Source organism: Lolium rigidum, chromosome 2, assembly GCF_022539505.1.
Source record: "Lolium rigidum isolate FL_2022 chromosome 2, APGP_CSIRO_Lrig_0.1, whole genome shotgun sequence".
Taxonomy (NCBI): domain Eukaryota; kingdom Viridiplantae; phylum Streptophyta; class Magnoliopsida; order Poales; family Poaceae; genus Lolium; species Lolium rigidum.
The window spans coordinates 129072555-129089889 of record NC_061509.1 but is presented as its reverse complement, the minus strand read 5'-3'; the positions used below and the strand labels follow the sequence as shown (position 1 = coordinate 129089889).

The 17335-nt window shown below is 47.1% G+C and overlaps 1 protein-coding gene and 1 long non-coding RNA gene across 2 annotated transcripts; both read right to left on the bottom strand.

The window, feature by feature from the left end:
• Window positions 1-3342: 3342 nt before the first annotated feature.
• On the bottom strand, window positions 3343-3942 carry LOC124687225 (putative ripening-related protein 4). The gene has a single exon (XM_047221033.1). The coding sequence runs from the start codon at window positions 3940-3942 to the stop codon at window positions 3343-3345; it is 600 nt and encodes a 199-aa protein (XP_047076989.1).
• Window positions 3943-9337: 5395 nt separating this feature from the next.
• LOC124687224 lies at window positions 9338-12955 on the bottom strand. The gene is made up of 3 exons (XR_006998142.1): window positions 12213-12955; window positions 10183-10261; window positions 9338-9562 (listed from the first exon to the last, which is right to left on the bottom strand). It is a non-coding gene; the product is annotated as an uncharacterized LOC124687224 (long non-coding RNA).
• Window positions 12956-17335: the final 4380 nt, after the last annotated feature.

Below are 17335 nucleotides of genomic sequence, written 5' to 3'. Positions count from 1 at the left end.
GGCTCCATGCACTTTCAATAACTCTTGGACGAATTTTATGATTGGGTAACTTGTAGAATTCGTCCAAGCATCGTTACTTCATTATGGTGGCTTCAATGTTCTGAAATCCTCGCTTGCAACACCATCCTGAATCCTTGCAGGCCTGCTGGCATCGACAAGCATGTTCCTAATCCAATGCTTGACGTCCATGCTACATCCATTCCTAAAAAACATAAATACATTTGAGTTAGGCAACATCATATCCTCATATATATTAGGAAGTATTCCTAGTAACGAAGGTACCTGCTAATTTATTGAAACACACAAGCTCTTGCGAGAGGTCCTTGTATTTCAAGTACAAGAGGATATGTCGCTGTATGAGTATCGGTTGTATCTATCATAGCGATGTCCTCATCATCCTCCCGTTCTTGAATTGAAGTCGTCCTCGACGTAGTCTCATCTTTTTCACCAAAATATGCCTTCAAATCGGAGGTAATGGTGTCCTCATCACGAACCCAGAGGGAGAAGCATGGCACCACACAAGAGAAGCATAGCTCAAAGCCATGTGGCGCGGATTATCCCATGGCTCGAGCATCGTGCCAAGGACACACATGCATATGGCCGGGAGAGTATGAGGAGAAATTCCCATTATCGAAAAATCCGTCGCTCGAGTGTCCATGCATGTGAAGAGAGCTTGTTTATGGTAGAAGCATGTGAGAGTCGGGCTTCGTGCACCCAATATGACCAGACAACAAGACTCCGTTATCTTGCCACGATGTAGAGCATGATGGCTTGTTGGGCGGTGTCGAAGGAGGGGGGTTTCAATAGGCGTCAAAATACCGGTGACACCATCAGTGACGAAGGGAATCAATGGCGGATCAAAAGGCTTGTATTTGCCTTGGAGCAACATCGGGTGCTAATAACTATTCTAATTGATTTTCCTCTAAAATTAATTCCTTTTTTGGATCATTTCTTGTCCTGAATGCTACTTGCAAGAAAGAGTTTATGGTAACTCGTAGTAATAAACATTAAATTTGTTCTGTCTATTGTGAATTATACTTGAAGTTGCCGATGTGGGGTAATCAGGGCAATTCCCACACATGATGGACTTTTTTTTCGAAACGGAGGCAAAAGCTTTGCCTCATCCATTAATTAAGGAGAAAGTGCCCAATTTTTAGGAGAAAATCGGGCAAAAACCAACAACATACACTGAGCACCCCGACCAACCTGGCTACCCACACGAAGCACACACGCCATCGAGAAGAAAGACCATCGTTGAGGGCGTCATCGAGCGTCATCGTCGTCACTCCTCCATGAGCAAGCGATTCCGACTTCACTTTAGACGACCGCCACCGAGACCCTCGCCGCAAACGACATCGGAGCCCATGTGAGCCTATGCCAAACAGTTGACCCCCAAGCACGTCGAGGAGGAGGCAGCTCCGACTTCAACCGCGACCTTTAAAGGAGGAAGTTGCACACCTTGCACCGACGCAAGCACCAATCAAGTGGCATCATTGCCACAAGTCTCCTCACAGCTCCAACTTCACCATCACGGTAGGGGTGAGGACGGACATGCCGCAACTCCGATCCGCTCACCATTGTCATCGTTGCCACGCTGCCCACGACGCCAACACCAACCATCTTCCACGGGTCCCTCTGACCTAAGTAGCTCCAAATCGATGCCCTCAAGAGGGAAGACGACACAAGAGCGCCGCCATCGACCAATCACGGCGGATCTAGGGATTTCCCCAGAGCTTTACCAGACAGGATGACAAAACATCACCTCGGCGATGCCTTCAAGAAGGAAGCGGCGCCCGAAGCCGTCGCCATCGCCGGCCTCGGCCAGCTGCCGGCCGGCCAGCCACCGAGGACAAGGCATTAGCCCGGAGCCTATCCCGCCACCCTGCTTTGTGCTCCTGGCCAGACCACCTTCTTCCCTCAATCCCAATCACCACCACGGCCGCCACACCTGCCCGGCCCTGGGCAGCACCACTGGCCGCCCTCCGCGCGCTGCCGGAGAGGCCCAGCAGCACCTCGCAACGCGAGGCCGACCACCGCGCCCCGGACACAATGCTGCCGACGCGCCCACCCTCCGCTGCACAACCCGCCGCGCCGCCCATCGCGGCCCAGATCGGGCCCGGATGGCCCGCTCCGCCCGCCGGCACCATCAGCAGCGCCACGACCCCGCACGGCCACCACACACCGTTCGCAGCCAGCCGCGCCCGCCGTCCGTCGCCGTGCCCGCCGCCGACGCTGCACCGGCCGCCGACGCCGCGCCCGAGTGAGCTCCCTCTCACCAGGGACGCGGGAGGGAAGAAACCGCCCCGCCGCCACCTTCCACGGGGAGCACTCCGGTGGCGGCGAGGCAGGGGAGAGAGGGGGTGGGAACGTAGAGGCGGCGGCGGGTAGGGTTCCCCCCTTGTCGCCAGAGGAGGGCGGCGGGTAGGGTTCCCCCCTTGTCGCCAGAGGAGGGCGACGCGGGGGGGGGGGGTGATCAAGTTTTTTTTCCACATGATGGACTTGGATTTAAGAAAATGGCATGATGGTGGTTTCAGCGGTGTACAAACACAAGACACGGGGGACAACGATGGTTTTACCCAGCTTCAGGCCTCCAGAGGAGAAACCCTACGTGATGCTTGTTGCTTGTATTCATGATGAGATTGCAAAGTCGTCGAGATTAGTTGTGGACTAGCAAGGCTAGGGTTTATGTTGCATGATGTTGTGTTCTGGGATTACTTAGCCCGCTCGGAGGCCCCCTCCTATTGGAGGCCAGGTCTCAGGTACCGGATTGTTCGAGTTGTATACAAACTAGTGACTGCCTTATACGAGCTTTCCTTGGTTAATACGTCTAGCTTCTGGACTTCAAGAGCCTTGCAGATAAAGCTTTTTCTCTTGGGTTTCAAGGCCCATTACACATACTTATCTTTCTATCGTTCCAGGTATACCAACATCGGGTACCCTATAAGGTGTGCCCACATCAGGTTGCAGCTCTTGCTCAAATACGTGAAAATAGATGGGTTTTCATCATGGGGTGAAATCCTATTTCGAGAAGGATAATATGTTCATATCACCATATGCACCTATGAGGCAAAATACCATCTCCCATAGGGGTGCATTATTAATTTTGAGGCGAAAGCGAAGAGAAATGTATCACCCATAATATTGGAAACATGACAAATACATAAATTTTGGAAAATATCAAATACATATCCAGTGTCTTAATTATTTAACTAGCAGCTACTCCGACACCGAGAGTAGCATCGCACACATCATTTAAGTGAGAAGTACATAGTTTCCACACGTGCATACCTCCTCTACGTGTAGAATAACGCGAGGTCGATCTCCATGTCAATATGGCATAGATCACACATCAGACCAAGTGACCTTGAACTCTCCGATGGACTCCTTGAGCCCCAGCGCCTTCCACACGGCCGGCGACCCGTCGACGACATTGTTTGGGCACGGTGGCTCGAAGTTGTGCTCCGCGTCGCAGCCGTTCACCGAGTCGCACTCGTCGACGACCTTGGCCAGCACGGATCGCCCGTTCCCGTTGATGCGGATCATCTTGTTGCACCTGCGCGTGCCGTCGAGGCGCAGCCACCCGGTGGACAGCGCCACCACCTTCTGGCTGTCCGGGTGGAAGCGATTGTCGCAGAAGGACTTGCCGCCTCCGTCTCCCCCGGCGGCGAAGCTGTTCAGCGTCAGGGTCGCCGGCGTCTTGGCCGACACCGGGGGCGAGCACTTGAACTGCGGGTAGCGGCGACCGGCGGCGCAGCACTCGGACCCGTGGTCCTTGTTGCACTTGTGAGTCTTGCCCTGCAGGAAGCCGCTGATGTGGCAGCTGCCTCCGGGCTTCTGATGCTTGTGCGTGATGCTGGCCGCGGAGGAGACGCCATGGATGTGGAGGTGGAGTGACAGGACCTGCAAGAGAGCAAACACGACCAGCAGCTTCGTGTTAGCCATGTTTGTCAGTTGCTCGCAACCTTCCTTCTTGTGCAAGGATGTGTTGATCCATCTGCTTCTTTATATAGAGCCCAAGGAACAGCAATTGCCATCCAAGTTTGATTTCACCGAGCAGCGAGCATGTTAATTCAGCCCGGTTCTTCGGTTTTGCACCCCCCAGCTAGTAGGCTGGTGTTAGTCCTGTAAACTTTGGGCGATTAAAACGTCGTGCGTCCATCGCAGTCTTGTTTGCACGCGCGGTAATTCTTTTTAAAGGGTAATTTGTTTTTGTTGAACAGCTGTTTCTTCTTTGTACTATTGGTGAAACAAATCTTGGCTTGGAGCTTCCAATCACAGGGGATCACGTGTATTCCTGTTAACCAGTAATCGAGGTGCAGACATTTCTGAAAATCTGGGTGTATGAGATTCCAAGGTATCCGCAGTTCACTACAAGCTGAGAATCCTAGTTGAGAGTCCTGAGAGGCTGAGACTATCTATATCATGTGTCACATTTCCTATTCTTACTTGTGGACGGGGTATAGGAATATAGGCTTGGAGTCTTCCTCGAGTTCTTCGCAAATCCTTTGCTTTATCAGGAAAGTGGCAACGGCTCACATATGAACAAAAGACATTTGGCATACATGTCACTTTATCCTCCACCTCATGGTTTACCTTTTTTAATCCTTTTGCTAGTTCTTGGTTAATCAAGAGTGTGTAATTGTACATAGGTATGCAATTGCACATCTTTTTTCCCAGTTACGCACGAATAGGACATGAAATTAATTAGGTGACCGAGAATTAAGTTAATTTTAGGTTGATAAAAAACTAGCCACGTCATTTTTAAATAGGTCCACCTCATGGTTAAGAAGAAACTTGTTAACGGTGCGGAAAAAGGAAAGAAAATAAATACACTTTACTCTGATCTAGAGGTATTTGTTTGGCTCATTGCGTACTTTTGAGGACCCTTTTGAAAAAAATGATTGAAAGAACAGAAATATGAAACAAAAAGTTCATCAATACAAATAAAAGAACCATACTATTAGAGGAGAGTCAATGTTGGTTCATAGATTCATCCCAGTATCCGAGAACATATCTTGTGAAACGGTCTGATTCATGCTCCAGCTGCACCAGTCCATTATAGGCCTTTGGATCTAAAACGGAGAGACATGATCCTATTAGAAGATGGTCTTTGCTACATTTCATGACATATCTCGTAGTCCAGCGAATTGACATCCACAATCCACAAACACATGCGTCTCTCCTATGTTGTTTATGTACTCCTGCAGCTGACTTGTTGCTCCCTATGGTCAACCAAATTTGTCTCCTCTCTCTCCCTTTCTCCCCCACTCCACCTCTTTCACTTTCTTTCTCTTTCTTGATGGGATCTCAGCCGTATTGTGAATCCCTCATGGGAGCTCGTCGAATCAGGCGTGTACTTGATTTCAGAATTTTTGGTATTTTGTTTGGACCTTTTTCTCTTGGATATGCATGCACAGATCAATGATTAATGTTTTTTCCAGGTCTCTTTGCATGTTTAGCTGATCAAAAATAAGCCTGCAAGAAGAGATGACAAGGGAGAGAGACGACTGATTTTGTGGAAGACAATTTGTTGGATTTGACTAGAGGAGGCGGCGGTTTGGATCCTCGCCGACGGATCTCGACCAGGCTAGGGCTGCTACTAGCTCTTTCTCTGCTCCGGTGGTCGGAGGGAGATGTGGGGAGGAGCGGCACCGTCTTCTTCAATAAATCTACGGCGGCAGGTTCTTCTCTCTCCCTCGGCAGTGAAGATGAAGTCCCCCCGGCCGGCCATGGAGGCGAGGTGGGGTTTCTTCGCGGAGCTGCAAGGTATGCTACCGCTTTTGATAAGGGGTTGCCCGATCTTCTCAGTAAGCGACGGGGGTGGTGATGAACACACGATGAACACAGCGGAGATACACAATGATGAAGTGGATGATAACTTGTATGACGCTGACGAGTCTCTCGATCGATCCATGTCGCCAATGCAACAACTCTCAACCCTGCAAGATATTCGCAACTCCACACACTTGCGCACGTACACGCCGACCACAAAGCGGTAGATTGTAATCTTCTAATCCCCAATGGAACAACAGATCACATAAACTTTCAGTAGCATAAAACTCCAGATCGACGCGAATTGGAGAGTTGATATCAATAGTTTTGCGTAGCAAATAATTATGAACTAGGGTTTATCTTAAACGTGGTCTAAAGCTATTATGGGGGCGTCCTGAGCACACTCATATAGGCGTTCAGGACAACCAGGGGTCGAAAAGATACACAAATAACCGACCCAGATCGGGATCTGGTCGAGACAGACTCGGACTCGGCCGGCCTGGGGGCCGGTTGACAGGGCCTAGGACCGGGCCAGTCCGGTTCAAACCGGGCCTGGCGCCGGGTGGCGACCGAGGACGTGTCGTGTCTTACAGTACAGCTCCCGGTTGGCATAAGCGCAGCGTCCGGTTGGCACCGGGGCGGACCCGACGTGTCGCCCGGTTGGACCGGGCGCGCTGGCGGGGCGGCTGGTCCGACCGGATGCTGGGCCGGTCTGGACTTTGGGTTCCTCTCTCGCGCATGGCTCCCGCTCCTCCCTCGCGCGTCCATGGGATATCTTCATGTCCAACTCCATGTCCATCTTCACGTCCAGCTGCTCCTCTCCTCCTCGTGCGATGCTTGCTCCCTCTTCATACTTGATCATACATAAGTAACAGGACTTAGGTAGTATAAAGTTCTCATCAATCAAAGTATCGTTTAGGAACAAGTTCACCTGTTGTTTAAGTAGCTTCGCACGAGCCCTTGTAATAGGTCAAATCCTAACTTCATTGGACTTGAGCTTCACATCAGCTTCATCTTCATCTTGCAATGACGGATGTAGCAGTGTGGTAGGGATGTCCTCATCAGCTTTGCTCCTGGCCGGCCTTGGTGGCGAGGAGGAGCTGAAGCGTGGCGTGCTGATTTTGGATCGAGGAAGAGGATCCTGTCCTCTCTGTCGATGCGGCGAGTGGCTGGTGGCTGCTAGGCTGCAACTTCTGCTTCTTTGCCATGGTGGCCAGAAGAGGCGCGGTGGCGATGCACTGCCTTCCCTTGTTCGTCGACTTCTACCTGCAAGGTGCTATGGAGATTCTCAGCAAGATCTCCTTCGAGCGAAACACGCGGTGTCATCCAGCGGTGCCGCGATCTTTGGCCGGCAAAGCGTCCCATCATCACCTCCAAGATGAAGGCCCTAGATCGCTCTGTTCGTCGGAGCTCGACGCTTCTCCACCGACAAGTGGTTCGTCCCTGGAGGAGGAGTGGCCGACGGATTAGGAGCTTCGCCGGAAATATGTTGTTGAGCATCTTGGCATCGCATCTCGACGGCAACGTCTCGAGATCACCGGCGGGTGGTGGCGGAGGCGCCCAGGGACACGATTGTTTTTTTAGTTTTTGTCTCAAGGTGTTTCTTGTAAATCTTGAGGGCCTTTCTTCAAATTCTGGTTTCTCAGTGTAAAAGATGCCAATTGTAATTTGTACCCGCCACGTGTGATCCGAATGAAATCTCTGGAGACTTCTAGGTCCTGTTCTTGTTCGAAAAAAAGAAAAAACAAGCCTACCAGATTCATTGTGCAAATGAACCAGCATCCCGTCGTCTAGCTAGACCATGACCCATCATTTTGTTATAATCCAAAGGCCCATATTCCTTTGCGGGGCACAAGTTCACTTGTTTTACATGATACATTCTCCCCGATATATCCCACCTCCTCTCCTTTTACAGGTGGGTATTTTAACAATGGAACTACTAAGTTTCAGCTAACTGAGATGTAGCTTATGTCTCAGTCACGTGCTCTTGCGTTGGATTTTGTTTCTGCTCGAGGATTTGTGTTTGTTGTTATTTATACTTTGTTCAGGTTCACATTAAAACACACTAAAGTAATTTGACTGAGAAATAAGTTAAATCTCAGTCGACTGAGACTTAGAGACACCCTTTTAACAATACAATACCGTTCCAATCCATGGTGCAAACGAAATCCCAAAATTTGCTTTCTAAATAGCAAATCTTGCTTGTCAAAACGGAATGTTTCGGATTAATTTTGTACAAATGTTTTAAACAGATCGTGCCTTATTATTGATATGATTCAGATTAAAGAATTCCACGTACGAATAAAGTTGAATGCATACTAGTTAATGTCACCTCGATGCGAAATTTTGAGACCAATAAAAAGCACCATTTATCAAAAAATTACTAATTAGTGTCAGTTTTCTTTTGTTGGATCATGAAGGATCACAATTTCATTTCTAATCATTTTTATTCCTTTTACCTTTATACATGCTACAAAAAGGATTCACCATTAGTAACAAACTAGCAAGGTGGCCCTCGCAAATGCGAGGGCAACATCTCAAAAGACTGTTTACTTGTAATTTTTAATTTTTTGTATAATATTCTATACTTGTAACTTTATAAAGTAATGTAATATATTTACTAAAACTACCAAACCTAGTGTTTAATGAATTTTTCCAAATGATGTTTTTTAGTTGCCACATTCTTTGCTCACTATCAATGGCCATGCCATGTATCCGTTAATATTTACGTCAGTTTTCCTTTGTGTTCGCATAACTATCACATAGGCATGACTTACATGAACCTAGGGAAAATTGCTCACTTTTATTATGCCAAAAATGGCTGACAAATGAATTCATGGTTTGACATTTATTCGTTGGAAAAAGCAATTGATAATTACATATGTTTATTAGTATAATAATATATGTTGTCTATAATATTTGAAAATACAGTTATTTATGAAATGACTTATATTAACCACTTAAAATGTGTAATACACATTTCATATTTGAATCGTCAACACAAAACAACTTGAGGAAGGTCAAATCTCTTCCATGTTCCAAAGAAATTACACATTGACATGTTTTAATTGGGCAGGCAAACAAATTTAGCCTTTTCTGACCAGCATTTTCTTACTTCATCTATGTTCTAAATGGAGAACTCACGTAGCTGAATAACTATCAGATCTAGCAGAAGGCCTTTGCACATGGAAGGTAACATCTGGATCAAAGAAGAATCTGTGTGAAAGGATGAGGACATGCCGAGAGACAAAAATATGAATTGACATTGTCTTCTGAAAAACAACTTACTTTTTGTGTGTGTCTTTAGTCTTCATTGCCACTTACATGAAGCTATTTCTGTTTGTTCCTAGATACTTAAGTGGACATGTACAGATGGAACAAATAAAATCTATATTTTATTTATCTTTCCTAACTACCGATAAAAAAAAATCCCAACTCTCTCTTCTTGACTTATGGGATGGTACAACTGGCTCGAATAAGAATATACGTGCAAGTACATTTGTACATGTTGAGAGTCAAAAAGAAGAAGGACGCGGCTAGCTAGCATCCGGTGCTGGTATGTCCAACCTAGCATCCGGGTGCTAGCTGGTCCAACCCAGCACTCAGTCAATAAAATACAATGCACGCCACCGGCCACGTGGCCCCGCACGCTCCTGAGTTCCTGATTAGTACGTTCGCCCACGTCCTAGACCACGTGACGCCTCCTCCCTAGCTTGCAAGTTCTAACCAGGCCCAACCAAGGACCACGTGACGCCTCCTCCTACCACTCTCTGGCAGATCTCCTTTAAACCTGTAATTTATCAGATTTTCTATGATTCAAGAGCTCCAAAAGGAAAACAAAACGAAGGAGGTAATTATATCACATGACTGCAAGACTATATTTCTCTAGAGTTCTGGAACAAACCTTTTCCTTAAACACAACAATCAGTTTAAAGCAAACATGAACTTCTGTGCATATTAGATTCAACACATCATGGGTATAACAGATGTGCTAGACCCAAGAACTTAGCATCTACTTTGTACATAAATTAGCATGTAATCAAGGAGCAACTTAGTAGAAATTAGGGAGCAACTTTACAGTAAACAGTGACCAACTTAGCAGCACCTAAATGACATACAACTTGACATTAAAAAGAAACTATGGAACCTAGACAACTTATATTTAGCAAAGTAACATGTATGAAGAACTCCCAAAACTCAAAACTCAACTGAAGCGTTGCAACAAACTTAGTTAGATGATTTGAGCAACTAAATCATTTGCATGATTGTCTACACATAAAATGTAAAAGCGGCTAGCTTCGAATGATTTGCGTCGTGAATGGGAAAGAATAATCCTGGTTCATGGATATACAAAAAATAACTTAATAAATGGATAGTAAACAACCTAAGGGAATGTGATAAACAACTTACTGTGTTTGCGTAAGATTTAGTTCCAGGAAGAACAACCTAATAACTGCTTGTCCGGCAAACTTATCCCAAGCATGGCCATCTACAGTAAAAGAGAGGAAAGTTACAGGAAGAACAAGGGGAAAACCCTTACGTCAACACAATTGTGTAGGTGATACAACTTAAACAAAACAAGCACGGGTCAACTTTACATGTAACTAGTAACAGAAACAACCTGCAGCATCTTAGTTGTACTTTGCAGGACAAAATTGGGAACTGATTATGCACTTAGCAAAAACATCTAGAAACTAACCTAGGTTGTATTCAATCATGATGTGTATTTAACTGAAAAAAGCAACAAATCTTGAAACAACATAGATGCATGGTAGACAGAAAAAAACATAATTAGTTGTTTACATATTTAGGGCATACCCATGTTCTTATCAAGAAGAAAACATTGGAGGCCAAAAACACCTTAGTACCTTAGTTGTATGTAGATAACAAAATATGATACGACCTAGGTTATGTATAAATCCAAGAGCATTGTCATCGAAGTAAAAACAGCCCCCCTCTGAAGTAGCTAAGTTAGTTTTATGAAGCTAGCTTGCAAGCTATTGTGGTTTACACACCAACTTAGTAAAACCTGGTTAACCAACTTTAAAGAACCAAAAAGTTGGGACTCTGTAATTTTGAAGTAACAAGGAAAATCAACTTAATTATTGTGATTATCCAAATCCAAGTTCAGTATGAAGACAAATCCAACTTACTTAACCCAGCTATTGTGGTTTAGACACCAACTTAGTAAAACGTGGTTAACCAACTTTGCGAGACCAAAAAGCTGGGACTACTTAATGTTGAAGTAATTAGCAAGGAAAATCAACTTAATTACTTTGACTATCCAACTTTAATATGAAGACAAATCCAACTTAGTTAAACTAGTAATCGAACTTATTTATGTTGCTTAATGGAAAAAAAAAGAAACCAAGGAAGATTGTAAAAGCCTATCTAGAATGTTTTTAAAGACCATTTGCAAGTTATTGCGGTTTACACACAAACTTAGTAAATTTTGGTGAAGCAAGTTTAGGATACCCAAAAAAGATGGGACGACCAAATGACAACAACTTAATTACTTTCTTTATGTAACCTTATTATGAAGGCGTGTCAACTTACTTAGACCAAAAAATGTTAAAACATAACAAGAATTCTAGCTTGACTGCAGAAACATAATTACACAATCTTGGAAGCTGTTATGCGAGTTAGGTTGGTTTAGAGACCAAGTTAGTAAAATGAGGTTAAGTAACTTCGGGGTGGCAAAAAAAGTTTGGACTATAAATCAGATTAAATATGAGACCACTAGATGAAAACGAACGTAATTACTTTCACCATCCAACTCTAGTGTGAATTCAAATTCAACTTACTTAAAAGCAGCAACTTATTTACGTTGCTTAATGGAGAAAGAAAACCTAGCTATATTGCATAAATATAGCTAGAATTTTCTGAAGATAATATGCAAGCTAGGTTGGTTTAGATACCAACTTAGTAAAAAAAGAGTTTAAGCAACTTAGTTTGAAGAAAAATTTGAAGTTATTTAGAAGAATCAACTCAGTCATGCCAGTATGTAACTTAGTTGCTATTTAAAAAGCAATTTACATCAGGAGAGGAAACAACTAAGCACCATAACTACAAGGACGTGTGATTTGTTAGGATAATCAACTTAGTTCTATGTTGAAAGCAACTTAACTACAATGACAAGACAACTTAATTGGGAAAAGGGGAAGTGAATCAAAGAAAAACAATTCCGTGCCGCAAAATCAGAATCCAACTTAGGCTAATCTGGCTAATCAAGTTAGTTCTATGCTAAAAGGAACTTAACTATGGTGACAAGACAACTTATAAATAACACTATATAGCGATATATAATGCTATATTTCTATCTCAGCACATAACAACAAAGTAATAGTAAGAATTACAATAGTTGCAGAATACTAACTAAAAAAATGAAAGAGCAAGAAAAAAAAACTTGGTTAGATGTGCTGACCACACCTCATGCGCACCTGCACTTATACAAATACGCCTCACGCCAAAGAAGGTCTCAACTGCATGATAGGACGGTAGATCAAGCCAGGGGGAGGCAGGTTCGGATTGCTCCATCACAGAACTATTAGACTCGTTTATTTCTGTGCATTGAAAAATCTTCGTGGTTATGGATCTCCCTAGTTTAACCATCCCAAGATGGCCAGAATATAAAAACACTAACCATATGAAGTATCACTGAATCGTCCAAACCAAATGTGCCGTATTCGTAGACCAATGACACTAGCACAACAACACAGTAAGGTGCTAAATAGTAGGCATCCAGACTGTTAGGCCCCCGAAAATAATTCAACGAACACCTAGTGCACACCCAAATATGTTGCAATACACAACCAACTTACTCATTGGAGATATATCACAAGGTCTTCTGGCCGGTGCAGACTCTTTAGAGAATTGTCGTGCCAACCTTGAATGGGTGTTATCGGTGACCAAGCTGTCATCTCAACATCCCGCGGACGTGAGGCCACTGCTAGCCTAGGCCAACATCAGCGCCACAAGACTATACAGCCGAGGCAGCATATGCAACCAGGGGAGGCCGAGGCAGCATGGCCGATCTGGGGCTCGAGGTTAAAGGAGGGGGTCTTCGGGGTGAAGTAGTAGGAGCACTAGAGGGGTGGGGAAGGGTGGAGTAGTAGGAGCACTAGAGGCATTCAACTTAGGCTAATCTGACTAATCAATTTAGTTCTATGCTAAAAGCAACTTAATTAAGGTGATAAGACAACTTATATATACTGATATATTTCTCACTCAGAAAATAGGAACACAGCAATAGTAAGAAGTACTATAGCTGCAGAATCACTAACAGTACAAAATAGGCTCCCAAAACACAACAAGCATTGCAGCGATTGAAGCTAGCTCTGAAGGTAAAAAATCACATATCAATAGCAGCACTCAGTGCCGCATTACAGTATTACACTGATTTGTAGCATCGAGTACTCGAGCGTTTGTATGCTATGGTGAGGTGTAAACAGATTTGTTTAATTTCTCTTTGATGAGCTTATACATGAAATCCAAGCTTGAACCAATTTTTTGCAAGGAAATCCAATGCTACCGTAAATGCCAACTAGCAATGCATATAAATTAGCAGTGGACTGTGCAGGACGTGAATCAACACGTGGCCAGACATCTAGATTGGCGGGCAAAGGGGAAGTGTCAGATTTTGACTGGAAAAAAATGGCCTTACCACTGCCAACCAAGGTGCTGCACTTCCTAGGGAGATTGGCTACGTACAGCTTACCACTTAGAACAAGGCTGAAGCGTAGAGGTATATATAGACACCTGATATCCTGTATGCTACCGATTTGATCAAGTCGGAGGGCACTTGTTTTTGAAATGCAAAAAGGTAAAGAATATATGGAGAATAACTCAATTGGTACGGGTTAGACTAGAGGTTGTTCAATGCCCTGATCCCCTCAGCATTTTTGAAGTAGTGTTCCAGCTAGATGAACAGGAATGCATAAACGTATGCATATTATTCAGGATAAAGTGGCATGAAAGAAATAAAGCAAAGCAGGGGATGAATGAGAGCCCCTGAAGGCAATTTATCTTCTATGAACTACCAGTTGTTGAATTCAGGAATATCAAGCATAGGAGGATGACCCAGAAGCAAGCAACTAATCAGAGATGGTCTCCTCCCCAACGCGAGTTTCTGAAAATAAACTTTAGCTGCGCGCGGAGTTGGGTTACCGCCTGGCTAGTTTGAAACATGGGTCAGCCAGTTCCCTTAATTTGTAACAACCTCTGTAGATGGCGGCTCTGCCAGCGTGTTGTAGTAATGGAAAACTTGATGTTCCTCACAAAAAAAAGAAGAGAAAATTGTTACAGGGAGATGAAATAGTATACATCATGGACACCATGAGCATTTAGACGAGATCTAAGGGCATCTCCAACCGGGCAACCCATCCCGCGCCCGCGCGTCCGGATGGGTCCAGCCGGACAAAAACCCGGCCCAACGCGCGGACCCATCCCTAAAACGGATGCCCGCGGCGTCCGGAACGACGCAAACCTGGCCCAAATCTTGGCCGGGTTTGCGTGGCCGTGGACGCGAAAGGCTGGTCGCTCGCGTCCGCCCCTTGTCCGCCCCTGGCCCGCGTGTCATAGGCATAAATAATATTTTTCATTAAATAGAACTCATTACAATTTTTTTTTTAGCTACTACTTCTATCCTAAATACGTACGGGGCCGGCGGCCTCGCCGGCGACTCCTCGCCGGCTCGCCGTCGGGGCCGTGGATTTCACTCGACGCGGGCGGCCTGTACGCGTGAGGATTCCACTCCAGCTTCCTACGGGCTGGGTGGCGCGTCGGCGGCGGCGCGGGCGTCGGCGGCGGCGCGGGCCTCGGCAGCTTGGACGGAGGGCATCATCCTCCTCCTTTCCGTCCGCGCAGCTCGGGCGCGCTCGCGCTCCGCCCTCGTGCGGCGGAACCATCCGCTTCCCGCATACCTCAAGCTCCCGCAGGCGGCGCGTTCCACGGCGGTGCGCGCCTCCGAGCGGACGCGGCCGGCGGCCCGGGCCTCGTGGTTGTCCCGCCGCCGGCGCATGCGCTCTTGCCGGCCGCGGCTGCGCCGACGCAGCATCCTCCCGGGCGCGCCGCTCGGGCGACGGCATCCGGATGAGGTGACGGGCTGCTCGCATAGCGAGCAGCCTCGTTCTTCCGACCGAGGAGGTCGCCTAAGCCGCGGCGGCCGGCCCGCCGGATGCCCTCGTGCTCCTTCGTCGGGCGCGTGAGGTCGGCGAGACGCTCCTCGATGGCGGCGTTGATGTTCGCCGGCGCGAGGTCCTCCGCGCCGACGGGCTCCTCCGCGGCGTCCGCCCCCTCCTCCGCGGCCTCGTACCAGCTGTCCGCGGTCTCGTGCCAGCCCTCCGCGGCCGCTTCCCCCATCTCCGCGTCACCGGCCTTCTTGCCGCCGCCTCGGCAGCGACGCGGAGCGCCTCGTCGTCGGCGACCCACCGCGAGTCCGCGCGCTCCTCCTCGTCCGTCCGCGGGAACCTGGCCCGGCGGCGAGGGAGAGCTTGGCCCATGTGGCCTGAAGGGTGCGCGGCATGGCGCCGGAGAAGGTGGAGCGGAAGAGAACGGTGATGCGGTCCGGGTGAGACCGCCGCCGTCTTTATAGCCGGCGGTCTGGCGGGAAACTTGGGCGCGAGCGCGCGCCAATGGCGTTTCGCGCGCGCGGGAACCTTGGTGCGCGCGGGATCTTTCCCGCGCGTTCCACCGCCCACCATGGCTGTCCCGTCGAGGCCTGCCATGGCGCAGCACCGCGCAACGAAGACGAACCACGTGGCGTCTCTTTGGGTCGCCGCGTTGGGCGCCGCGTGCGACCCAAACGGACACGCGGACGCGGGGCGCTGTCCGCGTGTCCGGGCGGCCACGCAAACGGCCCAAAACGGACGGCCCAGCGCGTCCGTTTGGGTCGCCCGGTTGGAGATGCCCTAATTCCCTATTGTTTGAACCAGCAGTACGCGGCATGCAGACACAAAAACGAAGGGCACATAGTCACAGCCAGATAAATCCCCACCGAACTAGTGCAGATATGGGCGTCAATTGCATCTCAACACACCGAATAGCATGTGATTGAAGGAGATTCGCAATGGGGAATACCTCTGTAAATCGACATCGTCAAAATCCTTCGCAGATCTTCGTCACCTAGCACCCCGGCGGTTATATCTCCGCAGTCTCGCTCCCCCACTGGCGCGCGCTTCTCGCTCTCTGCCTCAAAGCTCGCCGCCAGACCGGTAGCATCACTCCCCGACGCAGACTCATCGCACGACCGCGCGGCTCTCCCTTCGCCGACGAGCGAGGCTTCCTCCTGCGCGCTCTCGCCCTCCGCCGACGAGCAGAACGGCTCCTCCCGCGCGCGCCCTCCGCCTACGAAATCGCCATCCTAATAGCCAAGCAGAAACCCTAGGGAGAAATGGGGAACGCTTCTGTGGGAGAGAGAAGGGGCGCTGCTCTGGGATTCAAGCTCCACGACGAGTGCCACGTAGGACCCAGGCGGGATTTTGTCTAGGCCCAGGTGCTTTTTGGTCCGGTCGTGTCTCCTCTGCGCGGCGCGGGATCGAGCCATCGAGGACGCATCCAACGACCGAGAATCGAGTGCTCCGATCGACAAGTGGCATCCGAGCACTTTTTAGCACTTGGGAAAGAAGAATGCATTGTGACTGCTCCCCTTCTCGCAAATAACATTACTAAATGTTGGTGTGTTTGTGTTTGTGTGTGACAGCTGATGGTTATAACATATTGGCTTGAATAGCTTATCAGCTATCAAAGAGTAGCTGGCATGTGTTAACATCAGATGGTTTTACTGCCGTGACGGGCAAGTATATATAATATAATATCTCTTTGAAAAAAGACTACTAAAACAATGCAGCATATGTAAACAAAATGGTTACTAAGTATCTGCTTGATAATGGGTTTTGTAGAACTTCTCATTGAGCATACAAATACCTCTAAGTTAGGTACTCGACAATTTATAGAAATGCATCTACATTTATTTCGTTGACACCAGCCATGCTGAACTCACTCTAGCATCTTGAGCTGTCACTATCTGCATTCATATGGTGTTCTGGAAAATGACTAAAAGTAGATCGCTTAGAAAATCTAGGTTCCATAGTATCAAGAGAAAATCAAACGAATTATCAGCAGGAACCTTACTGGTGTCAGTGCTGTCGCTCATGCATTACCTGTTGCAAAGCCTTGATGCGGGTAGAAACTAAACTCAACATCATCCTGCATGCACATACATAAGTAAACTACTCTCTTCTTCCAATGGAAATAAGGTCTATAAATTTAGGTTAAATTCAACATCTTCTAAATTTAACCAATATTATAGATAAAAATATAGACATTTATGATATCAAATCAATATTATTCCCTCTGATCTATAGTAAATGTCAGTGATTCAGTAAAACTTAGCACAATAGTCACCGACACTTATCATGAATCTGAGCAAGCAGTAGATACACCACAAATATATATTTGATTCATGTTATATATGTTTATATTTTCTTCTTATATTTGATCAAACTTTGTAAGTTTTAACTTTACCTTACTGGTGTCAGCACTTTCGCTCATCGATCCACTGTTG

Excerpts from the sequence above, each read along its gene's own strand:
- LOC124687225 (XM_047221033.1), bottom strand. The coding sequence starts at position 3,942 with ATGGCTAACACGAAGCTGCTGGTCGTGTTTGCTCTCTTGCAGGTCCTG.